The following is a 17250-nucleotide window of genomic DNA, read 5'->3' on the forward strand; positions in this document are numbered from 1 at the left end:
GGAATATCATACCTTTTACCTGTCACATTTAATAGCCAGGCGCACATGTGTACAATACATTCAACCTTAATATCTTGAGGGTTTTTATGAATAGGAAGGATTTAGAGGGATACAGGCCAAGTGCTAGCAAAGGTGACTAGATTAGGTGAGGAAATATGGTCGTCATGGACAAGCTGTACATCTCTATGACTCTAATTTATGATTTTCACAATGCAGGTTGTGTCCAATCTGCCTGCTAGCTCTCAGGCTTTGAGTCTGTACATTAGACTAGACTAGACTTACAGTGTGGAAACAGGCCCTTCGGCCCAACAAGTCCACACCGACCCGCCGAAGCGAAACCCACCCATACCCCTACATTACCCCTTACCTAACACTACGGGCAATTTAGCATGGCCAATTCACCTAACCCGCACATCTTTGGACTGTGGGAGGAAACCGGAGCACCCGGAGGAAACCCACGCAGACACGGGGAGAACGTGCAAACTCCACACAGTCAGTCGCCTGAGTCGGGAATTGAACCCGGGTCTTCAGGCGCTGTGAGGCAGCAGTGCTAACCACTGTGCCACCGTGCCGCCCAAAGTACATGTACCATCAACAAGTCTAATGAAGGATCCTACAGACATGGGGAGGTCCCAGTGGACTGAAGTCAAGAACTTCCAAACTAATGCAATGTCATACATTATTTACCCGATTTGGAGATGCCGGTGTGTTGGCTATCACCCGATGAAGGAGTGTCGCTCCGAAAGCTGGTGTGCTTCCAATTAAACCTGTTGAATTATTTACCTGGGAGGCACGGGATAAAACATGAAAGCCTTAGAGGGACGCATATTCAGTGAGAAGAGGGAAGGAGGGACTAAGAGCCAGTCACCATTTCACCAGACCTCCTTGGAACAATTATAGAATTGGTGGGACTCTATTTACTTGTTGAAAAAAGAAACAAAAACTGCAAATGATGGAACAATGGGCCCCATTTGGCTTGGGGATTTGAAGACCCACAAGCCTTCGGGATCTAACACAATGCCCAAGGTGAAGCTAATGACCTGTTAACTGGATGTGAATGGCACACTGAGGGACCCTCATGTGGTTGGAATGGTTCACAATGAATGGCACTTTACAACTAACTTGAGACTTTGTCTCATCATAATTGAGGAGTGATCGCATTATTCCAAATGTAGCAAAGACTGACTTTGCAAATTGCTCCTAATAACTTTGATTCCCAAGGTGATCTAAAATCTATTGACCTCAGCCTTGAATGTGCTAAATAATGGAGCATTTGCAACCCTCAAGGCTCGAGAACTCCAAAAATTCACAATCCTCAGAGTGAAGAAGTGTCTCCCATTTCCATCAGAAATGATTGATTTCTTGCGATAAGGGGCCAATCTCTCAAGCCTCTTCGAAACCTTGTATTTTTCAGTCTTAAAAAGGGTTGAATTTACTCAGCATTTTCCTCTCTTTCACCTCAGCTTCTAGATTGCACCAAATCTCAGAGAGAGATGCTGTTGTCCCATTTGATGACTGACCTCTGAAATGTAAATTATGACCAAGGAATAATGCTGCAGTTCCCTACAAGTGCTAGTCATCTCCATTTGCTCAAATACAGCACTGTACGAATCAATTAAAGGATAGCCTCATTTCAAGTTAAACAAGTCCAAGTTAAACAGATGACCGAGAACTAGACAGCGTTATGCAATGTGATGGTGGGGAGTGCTGGAGAAGTGAAAGCTTTCAGGAGGACATGCAGACAGGCACGTGGAATAACAGACACATCGTTGAAGACTCCAATACAGAGAAGTGCAATGTGATACATTTTCGGAGAAATAATTAAAAGTGGTAATATAAAATAAAGGATTTAATTCTAAACTGGATGTATAAACACAGAGACCAGGGTATACGTGTTCAAATCACTGTGAGCAGCAAAGGTGTTTGGGAAAGGGTTTAAAAGCATACAGGAGCCTGAACCTTAATGACTGAAGCATATAATTCCAAAGGGATGAATGACAGGTTAGAAGATTGGACAGAATACAAAGAACAGTTTCAGACAGACTAAAAGAGAAATGAGGGACAGATGTAAGAAAGCTAGCTAGAAGTATAAAATCAGATAGTAAGAGTTTCTGTACGTATTCAAAACAAAAAGTTGCCACAGAGAGTGTGTCTGGGGAATTAATAATGGAAAATAGGACAATGGCACATGAATATAATATATATTTTGTATATCTTTACAGTAACAAACCCAAATAACATTCCAAATAAAATTGTGAATCACAAAGAAAGGGAGTGAGGTATTTAAAATAATTACAATCACGAGAGGACGGGTACTAAGAAAATGATTATAATTAAAATTGAATGTGCAGAATCTGAGTAATTTTTGAATGACATGGGCTATGGTAAGACGTGGGAGAGATGAGACAAGATTCTAATGAGGCCCATCTCAGTATCAGGAGCATCTTACTCCATCTCTTACACTTTTCACAAGTGGCATGGCAAGATTCTCACTAGACAGCAGCAAGTTACCAAGTAAGAAGGAGTTCTTACGATCTGTTAAGTAGGAAATGAAGGAAACCTTTTTTTTTCCTCAAAGGATCAGGTCTTTGAAACTCTCTTCACCACAAAGTGGTAGAGATGGAGCCACTGAATATTGTTAGGCCAGGGGTAACATCGTGGGCCGAAGGGCCTGTTCTGTGCTGTATTGTTCTATGTTCTAAGGGTAAACATATTCTTGACTATAGCAAAGATTATCTTGGGAGGAAGCATTGTGGATTTGATGCCAAAATCTTGTTAAATTGCTGAGCAAGCTGAAGGGGCTTGAGGGACTCCTTTTTGCATGAAGGGTTTGGACAGCATAGATGGGGAGATACCATTCCTATTCATGTAAAGGTTAAAAACCAGAGGTCAAGACTTCATGGTGATTTGCAAAGCGCAACACAAGAGAGACATTTTGAAATCTGCTGTCTGAAAGTGAGGGGAGGGAGATTTAATCTGGGTACTCAAATAAAATGGAGAACTACCTGAAGGGAAATATATTTCTATGCCTGCAGGAGAGGGTTGGAGAGTGAAGAGAGCTCAGTTCTCTTGCAAAGAGGAGGCATTTGTTCAACATCTGGAATAACCATTGTATGATTCACTTAAACTAATGAGTTAGCCTCCCTGATCTCAAATGCAGAAGTGATTACTTTGGACTTGGTCTATCCAGTATCAGACTTGTACATTAAAACATGTCACAGATAATATTTAATTCTGATTTCCACCTTTCCTGTTTTATTTCTGCATTTATGCTGCTCGCTGCTACGGTTGAGCCAGCCCTGACCAAGCATTTAATCTATTGAGAAAGGTCAGATTTCTGCTCTCTGGTTACAATCCTGCATCATAACATTGTGCCAATTTATTTAAGAAGAGTGAATAAGTCTCTCAGAATCCCAATGCAGCAAGATGAGTCAGTTTGAAGTGATCAGCAGGTGGAACCACTTGTTGTTTTATCCATTTATTTGTTCCCTGACAATTAACAGTGATCCGTGACACTCTCACAGAGTGTACAGTTAAAAAGGTCAGAGTGAGAGAGCGTTGAGTGGCCGTCATTGTAGATAGTTCATGAACATTCAAGAAACTGAAGACAACAGTTGCATCCTGAGTTTTACAGCTCACCCAATGTTATTCTCCAATGTATTTTAGCAAGGACCAATAGAATAGAAACCCTACAGTGAGGAAGCAGGCCATTCGACCCGTCAAGTCCAGACCGATTGTCCAAAGAGCACTCCACCTAGGTTCCCCCTACCCTAACATATCCCTGTAACCCTGCATGGAATGTAAAATCAGATTGTGGGAGATTCCCCCAAGAGTGAAACTGTTTCTTCATTTCAAGTTGGGTCGGATCCTACATGGCTTCCAACCCTCCATCGCCATCCTGAAACAAAGCAAAGTTTTCACGGGGTTGGGGTCTTAATGACCTCAGAGAAGGGTTTACTGTCCAATTATTATCTCCCAGAAAGAAAAAAAAGTTAGTAAAGCTGTATTATTTGCAAGTTAACACACTGATCTTAATGAAGCTCAATTTAGAAGGTAAATAGGATCAGTAAATGCCATTTATTGGTCTTTCTCGTTGATCTGAGGAGCAGTATGAAGGAGAAGTAGGTCACGTTCTGGCCTGAATAGGCAGCCATTGCTGTGATTGGTGCCTGTGCATAGTCTTAAAAAACCACGAGAGGACCATCGTCTTCAAATTGTCCGAGGTAAATGGAGAACTGGAAGCCAATTAGTGTAGGGAAACAAAAACAGAAACTGCTGGAAAAACTCAGCAGGTCTGGCAACATCTGCAGAGAGAAAGCAGAGTTCACATTTTGAGTCCAGTGATCTGTTGTCAGAACTTCTTTAGTGTACGGGGAAGCTTGATTCTATTGAAGTTTCATTGTTCCTCAGTTCTTTTTTTTTTAAAAGAAAGGATTCTCTACAGTGAGGAAACAGGCCATTTGGCCCTACAAGTCCACACTGACCCTCCGAAGAGTAACCCACCCAGACCCATTCCCCTACATTTACCCTAGACTAATGCACCTAACCTACCCATCCTTGAAGACTGTGGGGAATTCAACTGACCTGCACATCTTTGGATTGTGGGAGGAAACTGTAGCACCCAGAGGAAACCCAGTCAGACATGGGGAGAATGTGCAAACTCCACACAGAATGTCACCCACGGCTGGAATCGAACCCAAGTCCCTGACGGTGTGAGGCAGCAGTGCTAACCACTGAGCCACCATGCTGCCCCTTTGTTAGTCACACTTCCTCTGTATTTTTATCCGTAGTTAATAATAACATTGCAGTGTGCCACTGTTCTGCTTCCACCAGACTGGTGTTGATCAGCTTTTGAGAGTTGTTAAAGATGTCCTGTCCGGAAAAAAATGAACCCTGAAGCTGAGTTCATCACGACCTCAACAATGTGCCTGATGAACAGCACGAGATACTTTTATTTTCCACACGCACCCCCAGCATCGCCTCATCCCCAGGAGCATTGCAGATTCAAGAATGGAGGCAGCTGGCCAACTCAACAGGTGATCAGAGTAATTTCTTTCCCATTCTGCCTCCAAACTGCTCTGATTAGGAATGGGAAAATCCAGCCACCCAGAGATTCTGGAATTATCCACCAGCCTGTCTGATTTAGCCTTGATCATCCCAAGATATTTTTCTGACTGAGATTCGTGGTGATCATTCTTTAAACCAAAAATGATGCAACGGGTAGAAGAAATAAAATGGCTGAGAGGAAAAGTTGAAGATTGAAATTTAGAAATATTTGCTCATGGCAAAGATTAACGCAACAGTACTTCCCTGTCCTACACCAACATCTGTTAAATTATATATGTACACTAACAGGTAACCACAGTAACTGAAAGGAATTGTCACTTTTGAGTTAGTGTTTGATTTTGGTGAAAGGAGATTTATAAGCGAGTGTACACAGTATGTAAAAAATGTCTAACAGAAAGAGGATTAAACATAGATTTTATAGTTTTTACAGCTCCTATTGCTGAACTATCTCCTTCACACTGAGTGTTTATTTTCTACTTATTCATTCCTTACACCACATTTGCCTACATTTCCTTAATCTCCTCACCACCGCTGACACCTCCACTCTTTCCCTCTCTCGCACTCCCCTCTCTCGCACTCCCCTCTCTCCCTCTAGGTTCAGAAAACCAAGATGACCTCAGAATCCATAGGCCGCACTGGAAAGATATGGCAGGAGTTTTGCTCTGAATCCCAGAGTTACTTGGGTGAATGAGTATTAGGTGAGCAGGATTGGTCTGAGCTGGCAGAGACTCTAAGAATAGAAGAACACACCGAGGACACTATTAGTAATTTCACTTGATTCAATTTGATTTTTTGTCACATGTACCTAGCTACAATGAAAAGTTTTATTTTGCATGCAGTAAAGATAAATCATACCATACAATGTTCATGAAGTTAACAGAACACAGCTAGGAATACAATGTTACAGCTGCAGTGAAGGTGCAGAGAGTGAGACCAACATTAAATTTAAAACTTGAGATATCTGTTCAGAAGTCTGGGGAAGAAGCTGTTTTTGAGTCTATTTGTACATACATATGTTATGATGTGCACACTGGATCAGGGAAGCTGCAAACAAGGGCTATGTGAGGCAGAAAAAGGGAAAATAAACAAATTGGTTTCATTTATATACAAACAAAAAACATGATGTTGAAAACAACAATCTTATGAAACCAAACAAATAGCACTAGCATCATTGGTCACTCATGTGGGAACTGTAAGTAGGACATAGATTTTCTGATGTGCTTCCCATTCTATCAAGCTCACACAGTCAATGAGGCTGTAACAGATATCTTGTAAAGCCAGGGATTCAATAGGAAGGGCAAATAGAGGCCTCATAATCTGCTGTTAAATTACAGATTCAAGAACAGAACACCAACAACAGGTCACAGACCAGAAAAGGTTACAGAGCAAAAAGGTTACATGTAGCATAAAGGATACAGACCAGAGCAGATTTCAGAACCACACAGAGCACACTTTGACCTGACTACTTCTGAAAGTGAAGAACCTTGAATTTGGGGGACATCTAGTTTTCTTCTGCAGTGACATTGCAATGTTATATGGCACACTCATGGCAGGCTGAGGGAGGCTCACTGGGCAGTACGTTTCTCTTCTGCATTATTGTCTGTCACAGTATATCTTACCCACAAGCAGGAAGCTTCTGGAAAAATTCAAGGCTTATACATGTCAAGTGTGCTGAAAATATCCTTTCCCAATACTTCTGCTGGTCACTCCCAAAAAAGGTCTGGATCTGATGTTGAAGAGTATAGTCCCAAATCTAACAATATAATTACATAACCCAGGGTGTAACAATAAGCCTCCCTTGTGATCTGAACTTTGCATTGTGCCTTTCACAAGTGCACTTCGCCAATCTTTCCAAAGGTAGCCTGGCTTGGTAACATGAGGCCAGATGTCTCATTTCACATGCGAATAGATTAAACACTTACTTAGCTGAATGGAATATCTGCCCTGGAGAACTGGGATTAACTAAACCATGTGCTCCACTCTTTACAGGGGTCGATTCACTTAGAGTTATAGAGATGTACAGCACAGAAAAAGACCTTTCGGTCTAACTCGTCCATGCTGACACTTGCTTTCTGAATTCCAGTTCTTTCAGATCGCTTCAAACTGCTAAGCGGATGACTCTCACTTTTCTGAATTTCCACTTCCAGAATGCCAGCCTCAAACCCTCACCTTGCAGTCTCCACTGAACCTAAGTTCTCCGCTATTGCTTTGTCCCACTTCTGACCATTAATATTGTCTTTTTCCTCTGGCCAGGATCCATGCATAGATGACCTACTCTATGAAAACATCAAGGCCTTAGAAAAGGTGCAGTGGAGATTGACTAGAATATTAACATGGGTGAAGGGTTTCAGTCATGTGGGAAATGATGAGATTAGCTGTGATCATTTTCACTATAGAGATGATTGGAGGAAGGTTTGATTGAGATGTTCAAACTTATGAAGAGCTTTGATCAAGTAGGTTTGGTGAAGATTTACACTGGCAAACAGGGTCATTATCAGAGAACACGGGCTGAAAATAATTGTCAAAAGAACTGTTCAAAAGATGAGGAGGCTGTGCCCTGCAGCAAGTTATAATCTTTCTGACAGGATGGTGGAATTTCATCATTAACTTTCACAAAGCAACTGGATTATTTCCTGAAAAAAACTTGCAGAAAATATGGGGAAAGAGCAAGAGAGAGTGGCAGCAAATGGAAAACTCTTTCAAAGTGTTGGTATTGATGGCCCAGAGGTCTTCTTTTGTGCTCATTGATCCATGATCTATTTCCCATTTGGAATGTAAGTTGCACAAATCTACATTCGAACATGAACAAAATGAATATGCTTAACCCCAGGCTAGGATATTGACTCATCACTGTTCCAGGAGTGTGTTCCATAAGTCTGTTCACCTGAATTCACCATGGATACTCAAAGCCTGCGAGCTGACACTTTAAAAACAAAGTGATCAAGAATTCACTTTTAAACACAACATCCAAACATAACACTTTAACAAAATAAGTTCTATGAAGAAAGGAGACCAAATTGTGACAGCAAGGAAACAATTAACAGGATTTCTTGGAATGAACCTAAATTAGTCCAATTTACTGTTGAATCATACGTCACATATCATTCTGTTGGCTCAAATTGAAATTGTATGTGTTCTTTTACTTCAGGTTATCTTCAACATCTTTGAAATTTAACAATGACTCCATGGAATTGCAAATCCAATTCTACACAGAGAGCAAAATGTCAAAATTGATGAATGAACACCCACGACGACTGTCCAGCAAGTTGGTAAAAGCTTTATTTTCTGCATTTGCAATCGTCACAGTTAATCATCAGCAATGCTTCTAGGAAGGTTAAGAGTGATAGAACTACAATCCTCATGGTATGGAACGGCCAGCCACACCTCCGAGTCAACCTACACCAGCTAAGTGGTCACCTGGCCAAGGCAGGTGCCATTTCTATTGTGGAACCCAACCAATTTCATTCCAATAATGATTGCCCTCTATCACTGCACTGCCCTATTTATCTGGCAAGACGTATCCCAATCGAACTTTCTTTATCGCTCTGAATGAATGCTTGCCACTGTCATTTGACCTTTGAGGTGAAGTAATGCATTGAGCTATTACTATGTAACTATGAAGTCTTATAGATTAACAATAACATGTTTGCCACTCCACCACCACATCTCACGGTCAACATGTTATCTAATGCGGTCATGTTCAATAGAACCATTTGAAATGCATTGGGTAGACTCACTGGCCCTAATCCTTATTTGTATTGTCCAAGTTACTGATACCAAGGTGGGAAGAATATCCTCGCCATTCTTCAGCAGAAGATGGCTCAATCTTGAAAACACGAAAGGTTTGTTACTTACTAATTTATAGTATTTGAACCACAGCTGAGAAACAAGATAATCTCTTGTAAAACTATCAGACTCAATTTACACATCACTGCTACTGAAGTAATCTCTCATACTAACATGGTGACAAACACAGAATTGGTTAACTTCACCCAAGAACAGTCCTTGATAATTATTTTTTAACAACCTGTTTGGAGATGTTATTACACACCTTTGGAGCAAGTGAAGTTGAGCTTGGATCTCCTGGCTCAGAGGAAGGGGCACTATCACCACACTCCAAGAGCCCGCCAACATCCTGGTGGAAGGAGTTTACCTTATATTGTCATACAACCCTAACAGGTACTAACTGCCTTATGCAACAACATGGGCCATGACTCACATTAATGTGGAAATGATAAGATTGGTTGTACTTACTCCCTGTCAATCACTAGACAGGTCACTGTTTCAGCTGCGATCACATTAGCCGTCCTCACATCCTCTCTGTAAAAGAAAGGGGTAGAGTGTAAATGAAGGCTATACACATCACTCAGATTTGTTAACAGTACAGAGAATATAGAACATTGAACATAGAACAGTATAGCACAGAACAGGTCCTTCAGCCCACGATGTTGTGCCGCCCATTGATCCTCATATAAGGTAAACCTAATGTACAAACCCTCAAATTTCTGTGACCATATGCATGTCCAGCAGTCTCTTAAATATCCCCAATGACCTCGCTTCCACAACTGCTGCTGGCAACGCATTCCATGCTCCCACAACTCTCTGCGTAAAGAACCCACCTCTGACATCCCCTCTATACTTTCCGCCAAACAGCTTAGGGTAACTCTAAACTTCAACACTTGGCAGGGAACCTGGTGGACATCAGATCTGCCTTATTTTACATAATCTTCACACAGAAAGAACACCAAGCAGTATATACTGAGTGGTAACCAGAGGTAGAGGAGCATCAGAACGTCAGACTCAGAACTGCTGAAAAGCTCTGTATAGATGGCAACAATACCACACTTACAAAAGGCTTTGATTCAATTTTAGGTAGGATTTGATTTATTGCAGTTGCTGCTCTCTGTTTGTAAAAGAAAATAAATATAGACAGACCGCATCTGTGAAGTGTCACTGGAAAGTTAGAGCCATTCTTCTCTTTCCATTAAGTCAGGGAAACGTGAGCCATGCTTGCCAGTGGAAACCAGACAGGCGAGCTGTTAAAGTTGCCCTCAGAGCACTCTGTCACTGTTGATCCATTTTAACCTACTTTTCTGAGCAGGTGATGGACAGACGCAACAAAACTGGCAGGATCTTGCTTAGATATACTGAACAGACTGGAATGGTGCCAGTTGGCCAAGTTTGGTATGTTCTCCAGATGCCTGAGTGAGGAAAACAGCTCAGGATCCCACAGTGTGCCAATCTGCCTGGAAATGCAGTGAGGATTGGAAGAGGCGCAATAGGAAGGTGTTCTCAATTTTTTAATGTTTCAGATGGGAGAAGGACAAGGGGTACACCACAATCTCAAAGTCCACTCACTTCCCACTCTTATGACCATTTTTTATTCATTTCACAAATTAGCTTTACTCATAAAAATACTTTTATCTCCACACATAGTCACTCGAGCAGTTTGGATCTGTGCACTGTTGGGCCTTAGTGGCTGGGCTTTCTGCTACCCAACATTCTTCTCCTAACTACCAGTCATCTGCCACATCTCAATTGTACTGGGTGGGAGATTGGAAGGAACTTTCACAAATGAAACATGGAGGTTAAAGATGTCCTCGTAATGGAATCGTTTTACCTGTCAATCAATGTTTTCTGTATCATGTTTTATGATTATACTCAATGTGACTAGACTGAAAGATTGACAATTCTGATTGGCTGCCTTTTCCAAAGTCCTGACCTTCTCACTTTCACTTCTGAGTTTCTAATGTCCACCTTCGTATTTTGCTGCATTCCTCCAGAATCTGGAAAGTCAGGAAAGTAGGAAACTGGGTGCAGAAGTGCCTGTCTGTTGACTGTGTTAGGAGTACCCTGAAATTCCAAAATGGCATCTCAGCATACTGGTCGAGTGAGTTACATCAGGGTGACATGTCAGTAAGGTGTTTTACTTGCACAGCAAGTCCCCACACGAGTACATGGAACGAGCATATCGTAAGATCAATTGTGATATGAGCCTTTTCAGAACTCAACGCTCCAGCTACATCCTTTCCTAACTTCGCATGTGCTCAGAGGTTAAAAGGACCGTCCACCAGCAGCAGAGTTAAAGATTCATCAGTGACAGGCAGTTGGGTTGCCAACTGCTTCTCTCTGGCCATCGCAACATCTGACATATAGTTCGAGTTTTGTTTAATTTATTCACTTTGAAGTTTGCATTACATATAGACAAAGTGGTTAAAAAAGCATTTTGCACATTTGCTTTCATTGTTCAGTCTTTTGAGTACAGGAGTTGGGATGTCATGTTGTGATTTTACTGGTGAGGCCTCTTCTGGAATACTGTATCTAGTTCTGGTCACCCAGTTATAGGAAGGGTATTATTAAGATGGAGAGGATTTAGAAGACAGTTACCCAGATGTTGTTTGGTATGGATGGTTGGAGTTATAAAGAAAAGCTGCATAAGCTGGAACATTTACTGGAGCTTGGGAGGTGGGAGGCAACCTTACAGAAGTTTATAAATTAATGAGGGGTAAAGATAGGGTTAATGGTAGTTATCCTTTCCCTAAAATGGGTGATTTCAAGACTAGGGGGCACATTTTTAAGGGGAGAGTAGGGAGATTTAAAACAGACATGAGGGGCGAATTATTTATACTGAGGGTGGTTCGTGTGTGGAATGAACTTCTTGAGGAAGTGGTGGATATGGGTATAGTTACCATGGATAAAACACATTTGGATAAGTACATAAAGAGGAAAGGTTTAGAGGGATATGGGCCAGGGACAGGCAGATGAGACTAGTTTAGTTTGGGATTATGTTCAGCATGGACTGGTTGGATCGAAGGATCTGTTTCTGGGCTCTATGACTCTATGAGTTTATGTTGCAGATATCTGCAGGGACCAGTGTGACAGATGGGAAGACTGCAGATAATGGCAGAGAATGCCCTCAAACAGCTGTGGCATTAGAGGGCCTGAGATTGGTTTGCATCCACTTGGCACAGAGGTGGTAGCAGACTGGGCTGGTTGGCTGACACCTAGTGGCAGGGGCATGCCATGAGGAAGATGAGTGCTTTCCAACTAAGGGATGACAGTGGGTTTGTTCCATGGAGCTGCTCTCATTCACCGAGGCTGGTGCCGAATCAATCCCAGTCCTGTTCAGGAGCACTGATTATTGGAATACTGTCAGAGCCAGCAGATGCTTCCATTCCACAGCAGCCTCAATTTCACTTTGAGCAGCACTCCATTGCAGCACTCCTGAGGATATCTTCTCCTAGGCTGAACTGAGACTTCCGGTGGCACAGTCAGGTTGGCAAGCCTTCTTACAGAGTTGGATGGCATTCCCCAAGCTGGGAGTTTGGGCTCCTGCGCAATCCCCATGCAGAGGCGGTGCCAGGCTCCGCCAAGGTCCTTGAGTGGGCCTTTGATTTTCACGAAGTTTTGCTCAATGCATCAAGCATTTTAGCATGTTGACCCATGAGCCTTTTTCTGAGGCTGCATTACTGAAGTGTTGATCTGAGGTCTCTGTTCCAGAATCTCTGTTAACCTTGCCCCTGCCCTGACCACAGGACACACCTACATGCAAAGTCTTGCCAGATGTGAATCAAAGTTCTAAGCTCTACTCTAATGTCCCATACAGTGTTAGTACTTGAACTGGTAGCTGTAAATGTGAATGACAGCTTTCTTTAACAACTCCCTCTCTTCCAGTTTTGCCTGGCTAGGTGGCTTTTCTAGGATATCAGAAAGGAAGAGGTCATTAGGACACTGAGGGGATGTGGAGAAAACAAGGGGTGCATATATAGTCTAAAGATATGCAGGTCAGGTAAATTGCCCATAGTGTTAGGTGCATTAGTCAAAGGGAAATGGGTCTGGGTGGGTTACTGTTCAAAGGGTCGGTATGGACTGGTTGGGCCGAAGGGCCTGTTTCCACACTGTAGGGAATCTAATCTGTAACTTGTAAATCAGAATAAACTGCACAATAAGGGAGAAGTATGGTGTGAGTCACAGGACAATTTCAACTTGAAGAGTTTTGAACCCATTACTGGCCACGACCTTAGACACAGCTGCTCAATGCCAGTTTAACTACCAACCCATATAGAGACTTAAACCTGTTGTATTTTCATGTTTATTTCCTTGACACAGAATTGCCTCTCACATTGGATAGGCCAGCAACACAGGTTCAATTGACTTGGAAATCACAACCAGGTTAACTTAAGAAATAGCTGAAAATGTGTTGCTGGAAAAGCGCAGCAGGTCAGGCAGCATCCAAAGAGCAGGAGAATCGACGTTTCAGACATGAGCCCTTCTTCAGGAATGAGGAAAGTGTGTCCAGCAGGCTAAGATAAAAGGTAGGGAAGAGGGACTTGGGGGAGGGGCATTGGAAATGCAATCGGTCAAAAAGAGGTCAAGGTGAGGGTGATAGGCCAGAGTGGGGGTGGGGGCGGAGAGGTCAGGAAGAAGATTGCAGGTTAGGAAGGCGGTGCTGAGTTCGAGGGATTTGACTGAGACAAGGTGGTGGGAGGGGAAATGAGGAAACTGGAGAAATTTGAGTTCATCCCTTGTGGTTGGAGGATTCCTAGGGGAAGATGAGGCGCTCTTCCTCCAGCCATCATGTTGCTATGGTCTGGCAATGGAGGAGTCCAAGGACCTTAAGAAATAAATTGATAACGCATCCTTTGTCTAACATGCTGCTGTTTCACCCTCATGGTCCTGTAATGTCATTCTGGTCCTGGTTCATTGGCATACTCAATTCTCAAAACAGCAATATAGCACCATCTAATTGCTCTGTGTTTAATTGTTTTCTTAAGCTCCCTCAGTTCCAAGACGATTCAAAAGAAGCACAAGATGTGAACATATTCAGGTTGTTTGCAAATTGTTTCCTGAAAATGAATGTATGTTGTTTCTGGAAAGTATAAAGCCGTGGCAGCCCAACTGATTATTTTAAACTATATGTTTGTGTAACTATTACTGCTCTCAGGATTGTTGAAGTTGGGATGGCATGTTAAGATTATACAGGACATTGGGTGAGGCCTCTTCTGGAGTTTTCTGTGCAGTTGTACATGACCCAACTTAGGAAGGATATTATTAAACCGGAGAGGGTTCAGAAAAGATTTACCAGGATGTTGCCAGGATTGGAGGGTTTGAGTTATCAGGAGAGGCTAGGCATGCTGGGACTTTTTTCCACTTGGAGCATCAAAGTTGAGGGGTGACCTTATAGAGGTTTATAAAACCATGAGGGGGCATGGATATTATGAATTTCGGGTGTATTTTCCTTTTCAGGGACTTTCAAGACGAGGGGACATATTTTTAAGGTGAGAGGAGAAAGATTTGAAAAAGATATGAAGGACAACGTTTTTACACAGAGAGTGGTTGGTGTGTGGAATGAACTTCCAGAGGAGGTGATGGATGTGGGTACAGTTACAAGTTTAAAAGACATTTGGATGTGTACATGAATAAAAAAAAATGTTAGGAGAGCTATGGGCCAAACATAGGCAGTTGGGAGTAGTTTAGTTTGGGGTTATGGACAGCATGGACTAGTTGGACTGAAGGATCTACTTCCATGCTGTATAAGTCTAGACTCTATCACATCCTTCTAAGTTGGGAAATAAAACTTGGTTCTCTGGTTGAACATTCTGCTTGAAATAACATCATCTCCTTTAACACATGACTGTGTAACTCTGAATTTTTTGCAGGCTGTACAAGAAGTGTCATACTTCAAGGCTGTTAAGAAAATAATTTTCTCCAAACACTTAAAAACGATGGAGATCCAATTGAAATGGATCACAATTGTCAAAGAAACAGCAATTACAGAGATAGTGAGAAATGGCTCTTTGAGCCAATCCAAAATAACTGAAATTACATTACAAGGAAGTCATTTTGATAGTGATGATGGTGTCCCTTTAAGAACACAGCTGCCCACATGACTTCAATGCCTTTTGTTATGGTGGGAGGGTAGGAGGAGCTGGGGGAGCTTGTCCCTACAGCAGAGATACTCTTTCATTTCCATTAAAGTTTGCAACTTTCAGAAAAAGATCAAGTTTGTTGCTGTTATGAAACAATTCATAAACAATATCTTTCCCACAGTTAACCACAATTTCCAATCAGTATTTTTTTTGTTAGATACAATGATAAACAGAATATTTAAAACATGCAATAATAAACACAGATCCCCTGTTAACATAACACATTAATCCAGGACAGTGTTATTGCTTGAACAATATAAATACATGAACAAATCCTAAATTCATATGCTGTTACAGTCCCGACACTCATTAATGATTTAACACGCAAGTCTTGTTGATATTAGATGATTTTACAATCAAATGAACTGCACTGAGAGCCAAATATTATGGTTGACATCTCAGATTAACTTAAATAAGTTTTAGAATCCTCTCAAAAATATTTACCCACTTACGTTAGTTGGTTTGTGGTTTCTGGGTTGATTTGTCAACACGTTTCATTTTAATGGCTTCTCATTCCCTTTAGTTAGCAACTGCACTTACATTGTGAGAAACCTAAAGTTAATTTAAAACTCAGTAATACTTTCCTAAGAAAAAACCAACAGGGTACAATTCAGCCAAACAGATGCATTTTAAGGAAAATAAATTCACTAACTCGGATATCTCCCCATCTGTTTCTTCATCAGTGTATTCTGAAGAACTGTTCTCGAACTCTGTTTCAGTATCTGAATTGCTCATATTGCTTTGAAAATCGTTTCCTTCCATTAGACTCCACATCAAACTCTGTCAGCTTTTAAACAGCCAGCTGCAGTATCCTATTCATTAGAAGGAGTCTGGCCTGGGTCCAGAGCACCTCCAGGTTCAACAAGCAACAGGACACCAGGAGTTACAACTGCTGAGGAAGGCAAGAACCCGATACCACCAGGGGCATTTTGAAAAGTACACCGTCGATCCAAAATGTTGGTTTGTCGCTCATCACTGGTGGCCTTTCGTTTACCCAGGCTGCTGCTTCTATCTATATCAGCAATTACAAACCCTCGCACACTGTTTTTGCACTGTACTGTTTCCCTGCCATGGGATACTTTTAACTTGGCTCTTGTAGTCCTCTGCACCTGTTTATTAACATGTTTGTCCCCAAGACAACACTCATCTACTCAACAAATTATCCTTGTGATGAAGCAAGTGTCACCTGCCTGTGATGACCCGGAGTTTATAACCACTGGTAAGATCTCTCACTCCATGCAGAACTGAGCCAACACGTCTTGGAATGCAGGACTGCATTGTAGTGGTGAATTGATCTATGGGATCTAACAGTAGCTATTGCAATGTAGATTAGAAAATTGTATGATGGTTCAGGCATCAATATTCCACTTTGTCCACTGAAGGTCCATGGCAACTGCTACTCACAGGATACTTTGAAATGGAAAACAATGCAAATTAGCTGTATATAAATGGAGGAACAAAACTAAATTCCACTGCAATCTCAAAAGGGCTAAGATTTAATTGATGTAAGATGGTGAACTCTCCCATTGGAGATCTCGACCTTAACCTTGTATGTGGTTTTCCCTTGGCTGACTGCTTCGGAGCATCACTGTGAAGCCATTAGGCAACTATGTCTTTCCCATTGCAAGCAACATAACTAGCAGTGCTCCTGCAGGTGCCCCTTCTCAATGTGCCTGTACCAGTCATTTTCTTCAGTCAGCTAATACTCAACACTTAGATTAGACTTACAGTGTGGAAACAGGCCCTTCGGCCCAACAAGTCCACACCGACCCGCCGAAGCGAAACCCACCCATACCCCTACATTACCCCTTACCTAACACTACGGGCAATTTAGCATGGCCAATTCACCTGACCCGCACATCTTTGGACTGTGGGAGGAAACCGGAGCACCCGGAGGAAACCCACGCAGACACGGGGAGAACGTGCAAACTCCACACAGTCAGTCGCCTGAGTCGGGAATTGAACCCGGGTCTTCAGGCGCTGTGAGGCAGCAGTGCTAACCACTGTGCCACCGTGCCGCCCTGTTCAGTGTGTTTCAGAATCTCGGCTTTCGTCTTGTTCCACCTGATTGCCTATTGTACGAGGCTCAGGTACATGTAACTCTCTCACATCCTGTCAAATAGAAACTAAACATCTTCCAAAATAAGGATTCAAGAAGAATTATTCTCCATTCACTCTGTTCCTCTCCCTTATCCCTTAATGATGAAGACTATTAGATTGTATTCATTTTCTGCACTTGCACTTATAGTAACAT

The 17250-nt window shown here is 42.1% G+C and overlaps 1 protein-coding gene across 4 annotated transcripts in view; it reads right to left on the reverse strand.

Annotated features, from left to right (window-relative positions):
• The window catches only part of prkg1b (protein kinase cGMP-dependent 1b), an 827021-nt gene that overhangs the window by 146060 nt on the left and 663711 nt on the right, over nt 1-17250 (reverse strand). For all 4 annotated transcript variants that reach the window (XM_060841873.1, XM_060841874.1, XM_060841872.1 and 1 more), the window contains one exon: nt 9322-9387. In XM_060841873.1, coding sequence (XP_060697856.1) covers nt 9322-9387 — 66 coding nt within the window. The remainder of the gene's footprint in view (nt 1-9321; nt 9388-17250) is intronic.

The sequence above is a fragment of the Hemiscyllium ocellatum genome, chromosome 22, assembly GCF_020745735.1.
Source record: "Hemiscyllium ocellatum isolate sHemOce1 chromosome 22, sHemOce1.pat.X.cur, whole genome shotgun sequence".
Classification (NCBI taxonomy): Eukaryota; Metazoa; Chordata; class Chondrichthyes; order Orectolobiformes; family Hemiscylliidae; genus Hemiscyllium; species Hemiscyllium ocellatum.